Raw genomic sequence first — 14,459 nt, 5'->3', positions numbered from 1 at the left:
ACCTTAAATACATTTGTTCCACTTCATTCACATTAGATGGGCAAGCAACCATTCAGACTTCTTCCTGACATTCCTACATCAAGGCTGGGAAAGCAAAGGACTCAGATTTATGTCAGAGGTCTGCTTACCATTTTATTTATACCTACTCAACAGAATCGATCAGTCGTATCATCCACATGATAGAGGATAGCACTATCTGGGAATATTTTACAGCTGAGTAAACTGGATGATGATATGACCATGGCATGATAATGCAGAAGGCTGATGTTAGAGGTCAAACAGAACAGATTCATTCTTTAGTCATCTGGAGATTTCTTTAAAACACTTGCTGTCACTCCCCTTACAGTTAATTAAACTTTGAAAATCTTTAGACCATATTCTGGAAGTCAGTAGCCACTAGCATTTGTCCAACTGGCTTGGAGTAGTAAAGTCCATATTGACATTTACTATAAATAGCCTGAAAAGAGGCAGAAAGTCAGCTCTGCAATGCTACATTATAAATACATGCTTTGCATTAAGTCTCACAGTAGGCATACTGTATCAACTAACTTTCAGTGTGTGTATTGAGCCAAATTTCTAGCTGATAATAATTAAATATTCAATTAGTAACATGATTTGTCATAGGGACATCCTTATCTCACAAGGCTATCTGGAATCTTCTTATTTCCACTGGCCTCCAAGGCAGGCAATCCATTTATTTTTTTCCTTTTCAACAATAGGTGAGCCATAACCTTAAACTGAACGAGTGGTTGGGTGATCTTGGTAGTTAATATCTGCCAGTCTATTTGTCCAATTTTGGTTGCAACCTGAACCCTGTAGGCAGAGCTTGCCCAGTCATATTACGGTTTGAAGTAATGATTTGACCAAGTATCCTTCACCATTCTCTGGAGATGAATAAAAAAACCAAACTAGTTTTTCTTTTATCCTCTGTACAGCCATCTTTGACTACTTTCTCCCTTTTCTGTTTTTACAGTGCCTGTGTGTCTGATGCTTCTGGCACTCTGTGCAGGTTTTAACTTCTTTTGTCCCCTCATTAAGTAAAATCTCTATGTGACCCCGCCCCTTTCCCCAGTCTGTGGCAAGTGGCCAGCTTGGCAACTAATCAAGGGAAAAAGTGGAAGACAGCCAGTTTATGACACATGTTATACTCCCAGTTTTCTTTACTTATAGTTTCTTATTATCACCAGTTCAAAAGAGTGAAAAATGTTCAATTTATGATGACAGCCTTAAACATTTTGGAAAGTCCCTGTTTGCTGTCTATCACAGAAATAAATTAGTGTCATATCTTACAGTAAGACATTGTGTAAAGACAACCGAATGCATTTATGATTTGCTTTTCTAGCATTATCTGTTACTGACAGTATATTATATGTGTGTGTACACACACATTTTATATGAAGTACAGATGTTGGATTAATCTCATCTTCACTTAGCTGCTTAATAACTAGGTTTATTCTAACCTTATGATCTAGGCTTCTTTAATAGGGAAGGAGGACAGACCATGACCTCCAGATAGTACTTTGTCATGTCTATTTCAGATGTCTCCTTTACAAGGATGCAGCTGGTGGAGCAGCATATCTCTAAGCCTTCACTACTGCAGGTTCTTAAATAGTTAGCTTACATATGCATTATTATAGTTCTGTGTGAACTATAGTAGTATTTCTAGGAGAGTTTTGAAATATAGAAAACAGCTTTAGAGTTTTTTACTCAAAGCACATAAAATAGTTGATAAGCAGAAGGTGTGAGATTACATGAACTGTAGAAAATTGACACTTTCTGTTAAATCTAGAATTAGGTAAATGAGATGGTGTTCTTACATGTACTGATTTTTTTTCCAGAGCCTAGTGGATCATTGTTTTATGACAGTTCACTCAAGACTACGTTGAAAATCTTTCTCTCTCATGTCTTCCTATAACATGTTGTATTTTTAATGGCCCTGGTCTTTGTGCTACAGCTCTTATATTTATTATAGACTGTTTGAAAATGTAATGAATGCCTAGCAGGCCATTCTAAATTAATAATTTGTTCTTGGTTGCTTACAATTGTAGGAAGTGAATTTAGTGACCTAGTGAGTGCTTTGTGTGTTTAAGATTTGGATAATCAAGTTGTGTAGGGCATCTTGGTGCATTCAGTCTTCCTAAGGTTTCTTCAGATCATCTTGCTTCCTCTGAAGCTTCTTATACTGAGACTTTGCCGTCTTGCTCATCACTCTTTGAGGACCCAAAGGATGCTGAACAGCAGCATAATTTGGACTTTAATGACATTAATTCTCCTTTTGAATGGGTTTATCTCACATTGCTGTCTGTCAGGCAACTCTTTTCCCTCCCACATGAATGGGGTCAGAAGTCCAAAAGAGAGAATTCAAGAGCTATTAACATAAAGCAGAGCATAATTTCTGTCATTAGAGCTCTGCTTTTGTGATCTGGTAAGTTTTGCTGTTGTTCTGTTTTCACTTGTGTCTTCTCTGCTGAGTCCCATCCTCAACATTAGCTCCTGTAAATGTAGCATGGAAGATCTCTTGCATATTGTTCTTCTCAGACCTCAGTGCGCTAAATGTGTTCTCATTGTATGTGGGCAGAAAAGCCTGTAAGAAATTTTTTCTGCCAGTTAAGCAAATTCAACAATACCAGCATTGTGACTGAATAGTAAAAGTGCAAAAATCTAAAGTCAGAATTGGGACACTGTCTTTCTTAGCATCTCTGTGATATGGTCAAGATGCCTCCAGTTCAGAAAAGTCTGTGTATACATATAGGTAGAAGAGATTTAATAACTATCCACAAGAATGGATAGAATCATAATTTTCTTTAAAAAATGTGATACAAGTTGTGCCAGAAATTATATCCAAATACCAACAGCCACCAGGAAAACTAAGTATTTTACATTTCTTGGTTATGCTATTTCTCTTCTATGCACCATTTATAGTAATGATAATACGTAACAATAGTTCCTCTCTTCTTCTTCATTTATTCTTCAAGGAAACCAAACAAATTTTCTACTTTTATAAGATTCATATTTGTAATACATTTGGTTAAAATTAATTTAACAGCCCCACTTCGGCACCTGGTAAGATCATGGAACAGATCCTTCTGGAAGATATGTAGAAACATATGGAAGAGAGGGAAGTGATTAGAGAGAGACAACTTGGCTTCACCAAGGTCAAATCATGCCTCACTAATCTAGTGGCCTTCTGTGATGGAGTGACTGCATCAGTGGACAAAGGAAGTGCTACAGATGTCATCTACCTAGATTTCTTCAAGGCCTTTGACGCAGTCCACCCCAACATTCTTACCTCTAAATTGGAGAGATATGGGTTTGATGGATGGTAAGAAATTAGCTGGATGGCTGCATCCAGATAGTTCCACTCAATGTTTCAATGTCCAAACAGAAATCACTAATGAGTGGTGTTCCTCAAGGATCAATACTAGGACCAATACTATTTAATATCAATTACATCGACAATGGGATTGTGTGCACCCTCAACAAGTTTGCAGTTGACACCAAGTGGAGTGGTACAGCTGATAGGCTTCAGGGAATGGATGCCATCCAGAGGGACCATGTCAGGCTTGAGAAGTGGGCCCATGCGAACCTCATGAAGTTCAACACGGCTGAGTACAATGTCCTGTACCTAAGTTGGGGCAATCCACAATATCGGTACAGACTAGAGGATGAATGGTATCCCCCACTGCACAGAAGGACTTGGGGATATTGGTGAATGAAAAGTCAGACATTAGCCAGCAATAGTACTTTGCAGCCCAGAAAGACAACCATATTCTAGGCTGCATAAAAAGAGGTGTGGTCAGCAGGTCAAGGGAGGTGATGGGGTGCTCATGGCAGGGGGGTTGGAACTAGATGATCTTTAAGGTCCCTTCCAACCCAAACCATTCTATGATTCTATGATTCTGCCCTTCTACTTTGCTCTTGTGAGACCCCGCCTGGAGTACTGCATCTACCTCTGGGGTCCTCAGCACAAGAAAGACTTGGACCTGTGGGAGTGTGTCCAGAGGAGGGCCACAAAAATTATCAGAGGGCTGGAACACTTCTCCTGTGAAGAAAGTCTGAGAGAGTTGGGATTGTTCAGCCTGGAAAAGAGAAGGCTCTGGGGAGACCTTATTGCAACCTTTTAATATATAAAGGAGGCTTACAAGAAAGAGAGAGAGACTTTTTGCCAGGGCCTGTAGTGACAGGACAAGAGGCAACAGTTTTAAACTGAAAGAGGGAAGATATAGATTGGATATAAGGAATATATATATATATTTTTTTTTTTTTTTATGAGGTGGATGAGATACTGGAACAGGTTTCCCAGTGAAGTTATCGATGCCTCATCATTGTAAGTGTTCAGAGTCAAGTTGGATGGGGCTTTGTGTAGCCTGATGTAGTGAAAGATGTCCCTGCCCATGGCATGGCATTGGAGTAGATGATCTTTAAAGGTGTCTTCTAACCCAAACCATTCTGTGATTCTATGAAAAATTGCTCTCAGAAAATACACAATTTGGATTTAGTTGGTCTTTAGAATATTATTATATCCTTTTTCTCAAAGTGTAATGACTTTCATTGCATAAGGAGCTCACTTGTTCTCAGCATGCACTTTCACCAAGGTCCCGGAATTCTGTCTTTTCTACTGAAGCTCCAAAGTTTCTTCAGCATCTTCCTATCATCTCTCATTACCAAACAACAAAATGCTTGTTTATCATTCAAAAGCATTATGAGTACTAATTCCCAAGCAGTGGAAATCTCAACTGGGAAGAACATATAATTGTCATCACTATGACTTTGGGCTTTAAAATCTTAGAGATCGGAATCATGATTTAAGTGGATGATGTTACAAGGTATTACAAAGAAAACAGTCATAGAATGAGCTGTTGCAATTTTGTGGCTGTGTTTCTTGATGTGAGTGTAGGTGTGAGGAACACACTTTGGAAGTGAAAAATTTAAAATATTCTTCTCAGAAAACCTCTGGTTTTGCAAATATACTTATTAAACTTAAACCCTTTCTACAGATTGCTTTTTATGCAACGCCCAGTAGTAAACTAATTACTCAATTAAAATGTGAAAAACTTGTTTAGAAATGGCTACATACTATACTTTATGTAGCCTGATTTCTAAAATGCTACTCAGCTTCTCCTACCATTTCTGTTCGTAGGAGTCCTCGTTTGTTATCTCATGTATGAATTACTGACTGTGAGCTCCTTTGTGCTTGGTCTTCTTGTGAGGTACCTTGTGTGTGGTATATTTAAATCCTACTGCCAAGCCTTCCGATTTATCTGCCTGCCTCTGTTTCATCAGTTCATTGAGAGTTTGTTACTGATGCCATTACCTGGGCCTCTTGCATAGAAATAATATCATTCTTTTTAAAAATAGAACCTATAGAACATTCCGAGTTGCTTTCATGCTACGTAGGAGGTCTAGCCAGTAGGAAAACTGTATGTGAAAGTCAGATGGTTGCTGCAGGCAATACCATCATGTTTAGGTGTGTCCCCAAATTCCAAAGTGTTTGTTACTTCAGGTATTAACCTTTATATTTTTATTTACATTAGTAAATGAGGCAATTTATCTGCGTTACAGAACAGTTTGATCAAGTGATTTGAGCTTGATGTACTTGTAGCAGGAAAAATCTTTTGGCCCTGTTCTCTGAATCTGAACATAGGCAAAGCTCCTCTGACACCTGTGATAGTTACAGTGCTATCAAGGTCTGTGGTTTATATCCTGAGACTGCATGCAATTATCATAACAATACTACTTCTACTAATAAATATTTTCATATATATGTTAGTTTACATGTATATGAATTTGGTATTTTGGAAAAGTAACAATGTTTCTTGGCAGATCAACAAAGGTAAATTAATTGCATCCAAGAGAAGGTCACTTATAATAATCAACCTCACACATTAGCCTTTCTTCTGAAGTGCCAGTTATAGCTCGAGACAACTTCAGACTCTTAATTACCACCTTGTATATAATAGTTAACTGTTGAAAAATTAATCTTCAGTTTAAAGGCACATGTCTTGAACAAGTTGAGTACAGAATGGCTTCATGCACTCAGATATCTTTACTCTCCATGATTCAGGCGTACTCTGTAGCTCATGTAGTTATTAGCAAACCATTATGGATTGCAATCTGACATTAAGCTAAGCCAGAATTATCTCTGTTCTGTAGAGTGTAAAGTATGCTGCAGGCTGTCCTTGCAGCAGGGATGGGACTGACAAGAAAAGGAAAGACTAGATGACCAGAGATGGAGTATCACTGTAACCATCTTACTGCCACCCTCAGTCTGGCAGCTAGGGCTATAGTCTACCTCCTTTACAGTGCTACTTTCTTCACATTGGAGTTTTACTTATTCATGTAGCAGAGAAGTTAGATGTGCATTCTAGTCCAGCTAGGCAGGTGCTGCTTGTGATGGTACTTTCTGTAGAGAAACTGAAGCATGGATGCACTTTAAGATAAAGGGCGAGGTGAAATGTAAATGTCTATACTGAATGAGTATGTATCATAAATTAATTAAAAGTCAATCATATAAATGTTGTTCATAGCAGTTATTGATCTTGATTCACACTGTGTTCCTCTGTTGAAATTACTGTGTTAAGTTGAGTTAAATGACTGTAATTCATTGATGAACCAGTCCGATCAGTGTATGGCATTGCCTATGTAAATTAAAAGAAATTGTGTGTTTTTCTTACAAAACAGAACTAAGTTTGGTAAAGAATGAATTAATTTGAGTCTCTGCCCTTTTACCTGTTTTAAAGTTTGCAGTATCCTTTAAAAAATCATTGTAAGTTACTAGACAGAAATGAGCTGTTGAGACAAATGGAAATACAGACATTATTTGCTTGAGATAATGTGTGCAGTGATTTGGCTGCAACTAGTAATTTTGATTCTGAGGTGAATTTACTTTTTGATTGCAGAAGTTGTGACAACAGTGCTAAGAAGATGAAAGCTGTTAAGATTACAGTGTATGAATTTGAAAAGTAATCTGTTTTGACCACATCACATAAAAATCTATTTGCATTTGCACAATAGGTACCTGCTCCAGAACTGAGCTCTGACTTCGGTCTCGACCCCTGCTTCTACAGCATTCAGCAAAAATAAATGACTTGGCAAATTAAATTCATTGTGCTAAATGCAAGCTCAGTTGCTTGCGTAGCCTCAAGTATGTGTAACTAGCTGTAGAATGGTGCTACCTAGTTTCAGATGTTAAAGTTCTCTTTGATAATATGATAGTATAAACTTTTTGTAATGGACAGTTTTTCTGAGCTTTTCTTTTGCTCCCATTAACATGCATATATGAGAGAGATTACAGAAATTGACCTTTACAGCTATTAAACAGTAAATCATAGAATCGTTTGGTTGGAAAAGACCTGTGAGATCATTGAGTCTAACCATACCTATCCATTACTAAAACATATCTTCAAGCACCCCATCTAGCCATCTTTTAAATAGCCTCAGCCACCTCCCTAGGCAGCCCATTCCAGTGCCTGATAACCCTATTAGTGAAGAAATTTTTCCTGACATTCAATCTGTACCTCCCTTGGCACAACTTGAGGCCATTTCCTCTTGTTCTATCACTAGTTACCTGGGAGAAAAGACACACACCCGCCTCGCTATACCCTTCTTTCAGGTGGTTGTAGACAGCAATTAGGCCTCCTCTCAGCCTCCTCTTCTCTAGACTAAACAACCCCAGTTCCCTCAGTCACTCCTCATAAGGCTTGTTCTCCACCCCGTTCACATCAGCTTTGTTGCCCTTCTCTAGACACGCTCCAGTGCCTCAATGTCCTTCTTGTAATGAGGGGCCCAAAACTGGACACAGTATTCAAGGTTCAGCCTCACCAATGCTGGGTACAGGGGAAGGATGACTTCCCTGGTCCTGCTGGTCACACTGTTTCTGACACAAGCCAGGATGCCATTTGCTTTCTTGGCCACCTGTGCACAGTGCTGTCCAGTCCTTCTCAAATCTAATGGAACTCTTGTTCTTAACTGGTCTCTCTTACACACTTTGTGTTTGGAAGGGTGGAGTCTCTTGTGTTAAATATAGATTCAGCAGCTCAGTCGTTTAATGCTAGCTGTGATACTGAAATGCAAATAAGCATTATGTAGGGATGTATACACTGTCTGGGCATGAGCCAGAACAGGTCCAGAGGGAATCTGGCCATGTTTGTCTGTTTTTATGTCCAAGCTAATTAGCTGTCAACCATCAGGGCTTGTTACTTTGGACTTAACATTACAGCAGCATGTCTAGACTGCACCAGAACAGGCTGGTAAGCTTACAGAGTACTGTTTTGCACCTTCTGCATTACTAGAACAGATTTATGCTAGCTCTAGCAACTCGTAATGGCAACTCATCATAACCTTGTTAGTGCTGTGCATGGAAAGAAGGAAGGCAAAAGCTTTTAGGAATACATGATTTAACACCACCAGAAAAGGTCAAGCATGAGTTCAGTTGTAATGACTGCTTCTCCTAGTTCCAATATCTAAATATGTCAGAGTGGCAGGTCCTATTATTTCTCTCCTTCTGAGAATATACATATACATATACATAATCTCTCACTGGAAGCATACATCACTGAAAATCACTGTAGTATTAAGGCTTACTGTGATGTCAGCACAGATGAGTCTGTTCTTTTGTGTTTGTCCAGACTATCCTGCCTTATGTATTATTTGCACTGGCAGCTCAGAGTGATTGTGGCACCCTGCATATCTTGCAACCAACCTATTCTTTTACCATGTCTCTCTAAAGCAGATTGTAAGGATATCGTTTTAAAAACAAAAACCTCATTGGAAATAAATATTTTTGTGTTATCTCATTGATTTTCTGATATACGTTCAAAGATAGACCTACTTCTAAAAGCATGAGAAGTGTGTTTGTTTCCCTGTTTGATGACTGACTACTGCTGTAGTTGGTATACATTCCTGATTGTGTAAGTGCAAAGGCAAGACAAAGATTTCATTTCTGTGCCAAGAAACCTAGGTCTAAAGCTCCTAACCTTTCTCTTCTGATTATTGTAACTTCATGCTAGTGAAATCTGCCAATATGAACAAAAAACCTCAAAAAATCCTTCCTCTTATTTCTGTAAGAAGAAGCATTAAATTTACAGTGGTCTCTCTCCAGAGTGATTACTAGATTAAAGACCTGCTGTAAGTGAGCCTGCAGTCATTGAGCAGAGTGTTTTCCAGCCGTGACCTGAGAAACACAATGCTTTCCCTGTTAGTAGCTTGGCTTTGCTACTTCCCCTGGGGAGCTACTTACAGCTTACAGGAAATGAACTTACAAAACATTTGTAAGGATTTGTTTCCTATGATGGGTAAACATGCAGAATGTGTCTTTCATTGAAGATACATGCCTCAAAAAGTGTGAAAAACTCACTCTGGACTACAAGGCAAGCTAACTGAGGGTTTAGACATTTTTATGTTCAGCTGTGACTACAGGAGCAAACAGTGTGTGAGGGTTCTTCTTCAGGAGCAGTAAAGCAAGTATTAGGATAACACTACAAGAAACCAACATTTTCTTTCACATCTTCCATCAAATGAAATTTCCCTTTGTAGTGAGTGAGTAGAAAGGAAGTGAGCTTCCAGATCTCCTCAGATTTTACTTATTGCAGTGAGTGAGCCATACCACCTCTCTTTCTGTATGCTTGTTGTGCTGGAAAACCTGGAATTGCCTATCCTTGTCCTTGAAATATGAGAAGAAGCAGGCCTGTGAGTACCTCTCACGTAAGTGCTTAAAATGAGATGGGGCCAAGTCTAGTTCTAATTCTGGAACTATCAGGACCTCAATATAGAGAGAACAGGATTGTAAAACCAAATTAGTCTTGTGAAATTGTGCTAAACTTTAAAAATACTTCTTTAAGAAATTACATGTATTAGATTTCATAGAATCATAGAATGGTTTGGGTTGGAAGGGACCTTAAAGATAATCTAGTTCCAACCCCCCTGCCATGGCAGGGACACCTTCCACTAGACCAGGTTGCTCAAAGCCTAATCCAACCTGGACTTAAACACTTCCAGGGAGGGGACATATACAACTTCTCTGGGCAACCTGTTCCAGTGTCTGACCACCCTCACAGTAAAGAATTTCTTCCTAATGTCTAATCTAAACCTGCCCTCTTCCAGTTTGAAGCCTTGTGAAAAGTCCTTCCTCAGCCTTCCTTGTAGACCCCTTCAGGTACTGGAAGGCCGCTATAAGATCTTCACGGAACCTTCTCTTCTCAGGGCTGAACAGACTCAACTTTCTCAGCCTGTCCTCATAGGAGAGGTGCTCCAGCCCTCGGATCATCCTCGTGGCCTCCTCTGGACTCGTTCTAACAGGTCCATGTGTGTCTTGTGTTGGGGGCTCCAGAACTGGATGCAGTACTCCAGGTGGGGCCTTACGAGAGCAGAGTAGAGGTGGAGAATCATCTCCCTCGACCTGCTGGCCACGCTTCTCTTGATGCAGCCCAGGATACAGTTGGTATCATGGTTCATATTGAGCTTCTTGTCCACCAGTTGAGCTTTCATCCACCTATTGGGCTTCTTGTCCACCAATTTGATAATATTTTTAAATACCTTTATCTAACCATTGGCACATTTGTAAGTATTTGGTCTTAGTAAGACGGTCTGTATTTTTAAACTCTAGAGTTTGGATGAGCCTTTGTCCGTCTTTAGAATTTTAGATCATTGTATGTCTGAAATGGCACATTTCCTTGCAAATCTAAAATCCAGTTCTGCAGTATCCTTGTAAGTAGAACTCTCATCAAAGTTAATAGTAGTTATACAAGAAGGTCCAGGGAGTTTATCCTATTCATCTATTAAAAATTATTCAGATAAGAGCTTTGCAGTCCCAAATATAAATGCAACTACTGACAATCCAGTTACTATAGTATTGTATGGTATTTTCAAGAACATTTGTGATATCATAATGTCATGATTATAATAAATTCTCACTAGACAGCATAAGAAAATTGTGATGAAATAGAAAGAGAAATTGTGTAGGTCTTCAAATTATGTCCCAAACACTGGGGAAGGTAGGTATGGTGTCTGCTGCACAATGGGAAAACTGAGACGTTTTCTGTGTCTGCTTACTCTTACAGGTTTGAAACAGGAATGGAAGAGATAGCAAAGGGGAGCTGATATACATCCAGGATGTTCTTAAGCCTATTTACTTTGTGAAATTGCTGTGGGTATAAAAAATTAAAAAGGGGGGAAAAAATGAGGATAAAAAATTTGTCTGTTAAGTGGGATAATACTTAACCTCCTTTGATTTTGCTTTTCTTTCTTATAAACTGTGGAACTTAAATATTAAGATAAAAGACTATTCACATTCCAGTTTACATGAAATAAGATTGATTTTGTTTTAAATGCTAGATGTGGGGGAACTAAAATTAAGTATTTGCCCCTTTGCTTAGCTGGAAAATATTTCCAAAAGCAACTCCAGTTATATATCATGTTCCAGTCTGGTTTTAGCAACAGGAATCCGTGACAACATTCAAGTTAAGGTTTCATTATCTATATTCACCTTTGTCTGTTTGCACTAAAGTGAAAAATGCAAAGAATTTTCTGGCTTGTGCACAGGACCCGGCTCAAATAAGTTAAACGAGATAACATATTTGGTTTTGCACACAGATTCATACTTACTGACACATAAAGCTGAAAATGTAGGAGGCAAGAAAAAGAGCACAGTGCTGATATAACGATTGCTGTCCCAAAAGAGGCAAACCAATACTTGAAAAGAAGCCAAAATTACCTAGAAAAATTCTACACCTAGAAAAAAAAGCTTTCTTTCACTTACTGAGAAGAGTGAAAGGCTCTCCATTGTCTAATGAGGATTTTATGCTCTCTTGTTATCTTCAATGTAAAGTAAAGAAACATTTATGGACATTATTCCTCTTTCACCAGAACCAGCATTCTACTTTGGAAATGACGAATACTATGTTGACGAGAGTGCTGGCTATGTTGAGGTACGTGTCTGGAGGACTGGGACCGATCTGTCTAAAGCTGCGTCTGTTACAGTGAGGTCTCGCAAATCTGAACAAATAACTGCAGAGGGTAAGTAACTGTTTTGCTCTAGGTTCATAATACATCTCAACAACAAATGCTAGTGTATTTGATCTTGAAGTATATTCAGCTACATAAGGTGAAATTTATATGTCTTTTGCTCTTAGCAGATCTTTCTTCTTAGAACAAATTAAGTAGTTACAGAATTTCTTTCAAAAAAAAAAGGAGTAGTAGCAACTGTGAGATCCAGAATTATGATAAATGCCTTCAAATACTCCTAGAAAACACTATCCCACAAAGACAGTTGATTGCTGCCTCAACAGCATACTGTGGGCACAGAGTTATTATAATCACTGACAGCATGCAGGGTTTCCGTCTCTCATTTTTACTATAGGCAATGAGGAATTATTATCTAGTATCCTGTTCAGCAAGTGGATGATTACTACAGCTGTGTGGTTCAGTGATGCTTTGACAGAACCTTTGTCTGCAGTATCATGTTTTAGTGTACTCTTTTTTCTTTTTTTTCTTTTTTTTTTCTCTTTTCACACAAACCACAGTGTTTAAGACATTTTGAGTGTAACTGGACAGTAGAGTTTATCTTCTCAACTAATTTTCAGTGAGGCAAAGTTGTGTAGAATTTTACTGTTATTTCAGGAATATGAATAATCTAAACAACATATATATGTATCATATATAACATATGTGATAAACATTTATCATGAAAACAAACGCTGTGAAGTCTGAGAAAAACATGATTACTTCATTTCTGAACTTGCTTTGCCTGGTGTCTTTATCTCATCCTGAATATTTAAGTTATTTTATTTCAGGGGAGGGGGGGAATATTGCCTTACAGTAAGTCTTAATTCACTCTGCCAGGGCCTCTAGGATTTTATCCTGACTGCAGCAGGTAAGCAAACTTCAAAACTGGGAATGGCACAGATCTTGGGCTGTCTAGTCCATTGGTCACAGCCTGAAAGCTCTGACATGGCTGGCTGCCTGTAAAGCCATGAACCTGGTTCTTGGTATTACACAGTATCTGCTCCTACACAGCAATGTGTCTGCTGCACTGAGCTGCCAGTCCTGACATCCTGCCTTAGAGGTTTAGCTCTGGGGTAGAGCAGCAAGGATTCTAGCCAAGTGCCCATCTGATAATGGCCTCTAATCTTGACAAATTTTGTCAAATTTACAGAATTCCAAATCCTGTTTCAATTTCAGTGAAGCAGTTTCCCCAAAAGCTTTGTTTCAACAGCTCTGCTGCTTGTACTCCCCAAAAATTGAACATTTAAACTCAATCCTTCATGAAAGTCCTAGATACCTTTAATGCTTTGGTTCCAAGATACAGTGTCATGTTCCAGTCAATATTTGTTGCTATTGATGCTAGACCCCACTTGACATGTTCTGAGCTTAATTTGATTCTTTTGGTTTCCGTTTGTTCTGTTTTACATAACTCCTCTGAACAGCAGGTCTTCCTTACAGTCAGCTCACTCACCTTTTCTCCTTCCTTTTTTACATAATAGTCTCTAAACTTCCAACTTTATTATGTAATAATATGAACTTTTTTTCCAAAAGACGTTGCTTCATCTCCAGAGTCTATCTCAAAGCTTTATGCTCTAGTTTCATTTCTCGCTTACAACAAACTTTATTAGTTTAGGTGGAATAACTGTTGGTTTACAACAGGACAGATCAGCCTCATTTTGTGATTTGCATCACTAATCAAAGTGACTTCATGTCAACTTGTTTTACTGTATAGTTCAACTTAGATGGTCAAAAGATATTTTTGCTTTACATGACTGCCAAAATTTAGCAAATTTTAAAATTATATTAAAAAAAAAGATTTACCTAAAATTAACTGCTTAATTATAGATATTTTTATTTTTAATTGCATGTAATGCATTTATTAATTTGATGATTTTTATCTCCTTTTCATTGGTAGCTGGGGTAGATTATGTAGGCATCAGTCGTAATTTGGATTTTTCCCCTGGAGTCAATATGCAGACGTTTCGTGTAGTAATTCTGGATGACCTTGGACAGCCAGTGTTGGAAGGAACTGAGAAGTTTGAGCTTGTTCTAAGGATGCCTGTGAATGCTGCCCTTGGAGAACCCAGCAAGGCCACCATCTTCATTAATGACTCAATTTCTGACTGTGAGTAATAATTTCTTGTACCTTTTCAGATTTCTGCAGGAGATGGATGACTGTAATACACAGACAGCACTTCTTTTGAATCCCACAAGTTTTCGCTATAGGCAATGTGTTATGTCATTTGCTGCCCAGCTGCTGATGTTATATATCTGGTGCAATGTAACATAACTGAATTTGAAATACTGGAGGGAAGATACAGTAACTTTTGCAATTACACTTTACATATATTTTTTATGTTTTTCTACCCAGTGCCTAAGATGCAGTTTAAAGAATCTGTATATGTAGGGAACGAGAATGATGGACAGATTTCTGCCATGATATACAGGAGTGGGGATATCCGATACACATCCACTGTGAG

General features: G+C 38.4%; 1 protein-coding gene across 1 annotated transcript in view; it reads left to right on the top strand.

The window, feature by feature from the left end:
- Positions 1–14,459, top strand: part of LOC104525013 (FRAS1 related extracellular matrix 2) — a gene marked incomplete at both ends in the record, with an annotated part of 107,008 nt that overhangs the window by 86,893 nt on the left and 5,656 nt on the right. Inside the window, 4 exon segments of the mRNA XM_029084972.1 lie at positions 11,863–12,012; positions 13,895–14,104; positions 14,351–14,456; positions 14,458–14,459. The exon segment at positions 14,458–14,459 is cut by the window's right edge and continues 78 nt beyond it. Coding sequence (XP_028940805.1) covers positions 11,863–12,012; positions 13,895–14,104; positions 14,351–14,456; positions 14,458–14,459 — 468 coding nt within the window.

This window comes from Antrostomus carolinensis, unplaced genomic scaffold, assembly GCF_000700745.2.
Source record: "Antrostomus carolinensis isolate BGI_N321 unplaced genomic scaffold, ASM70074v2 scaffold10575, whole genome shotgun sequence".
Taxonomy (NCBI): Eukaryota; Metazoa; Chordata; class Aves; order Caprimulgiformes; family Caprimulgidae; genus Antrostomus; species Antrostomus carolinensis.
This window is presented reverse-complemented; position numbering and strand designations above follow the sequence as displayed.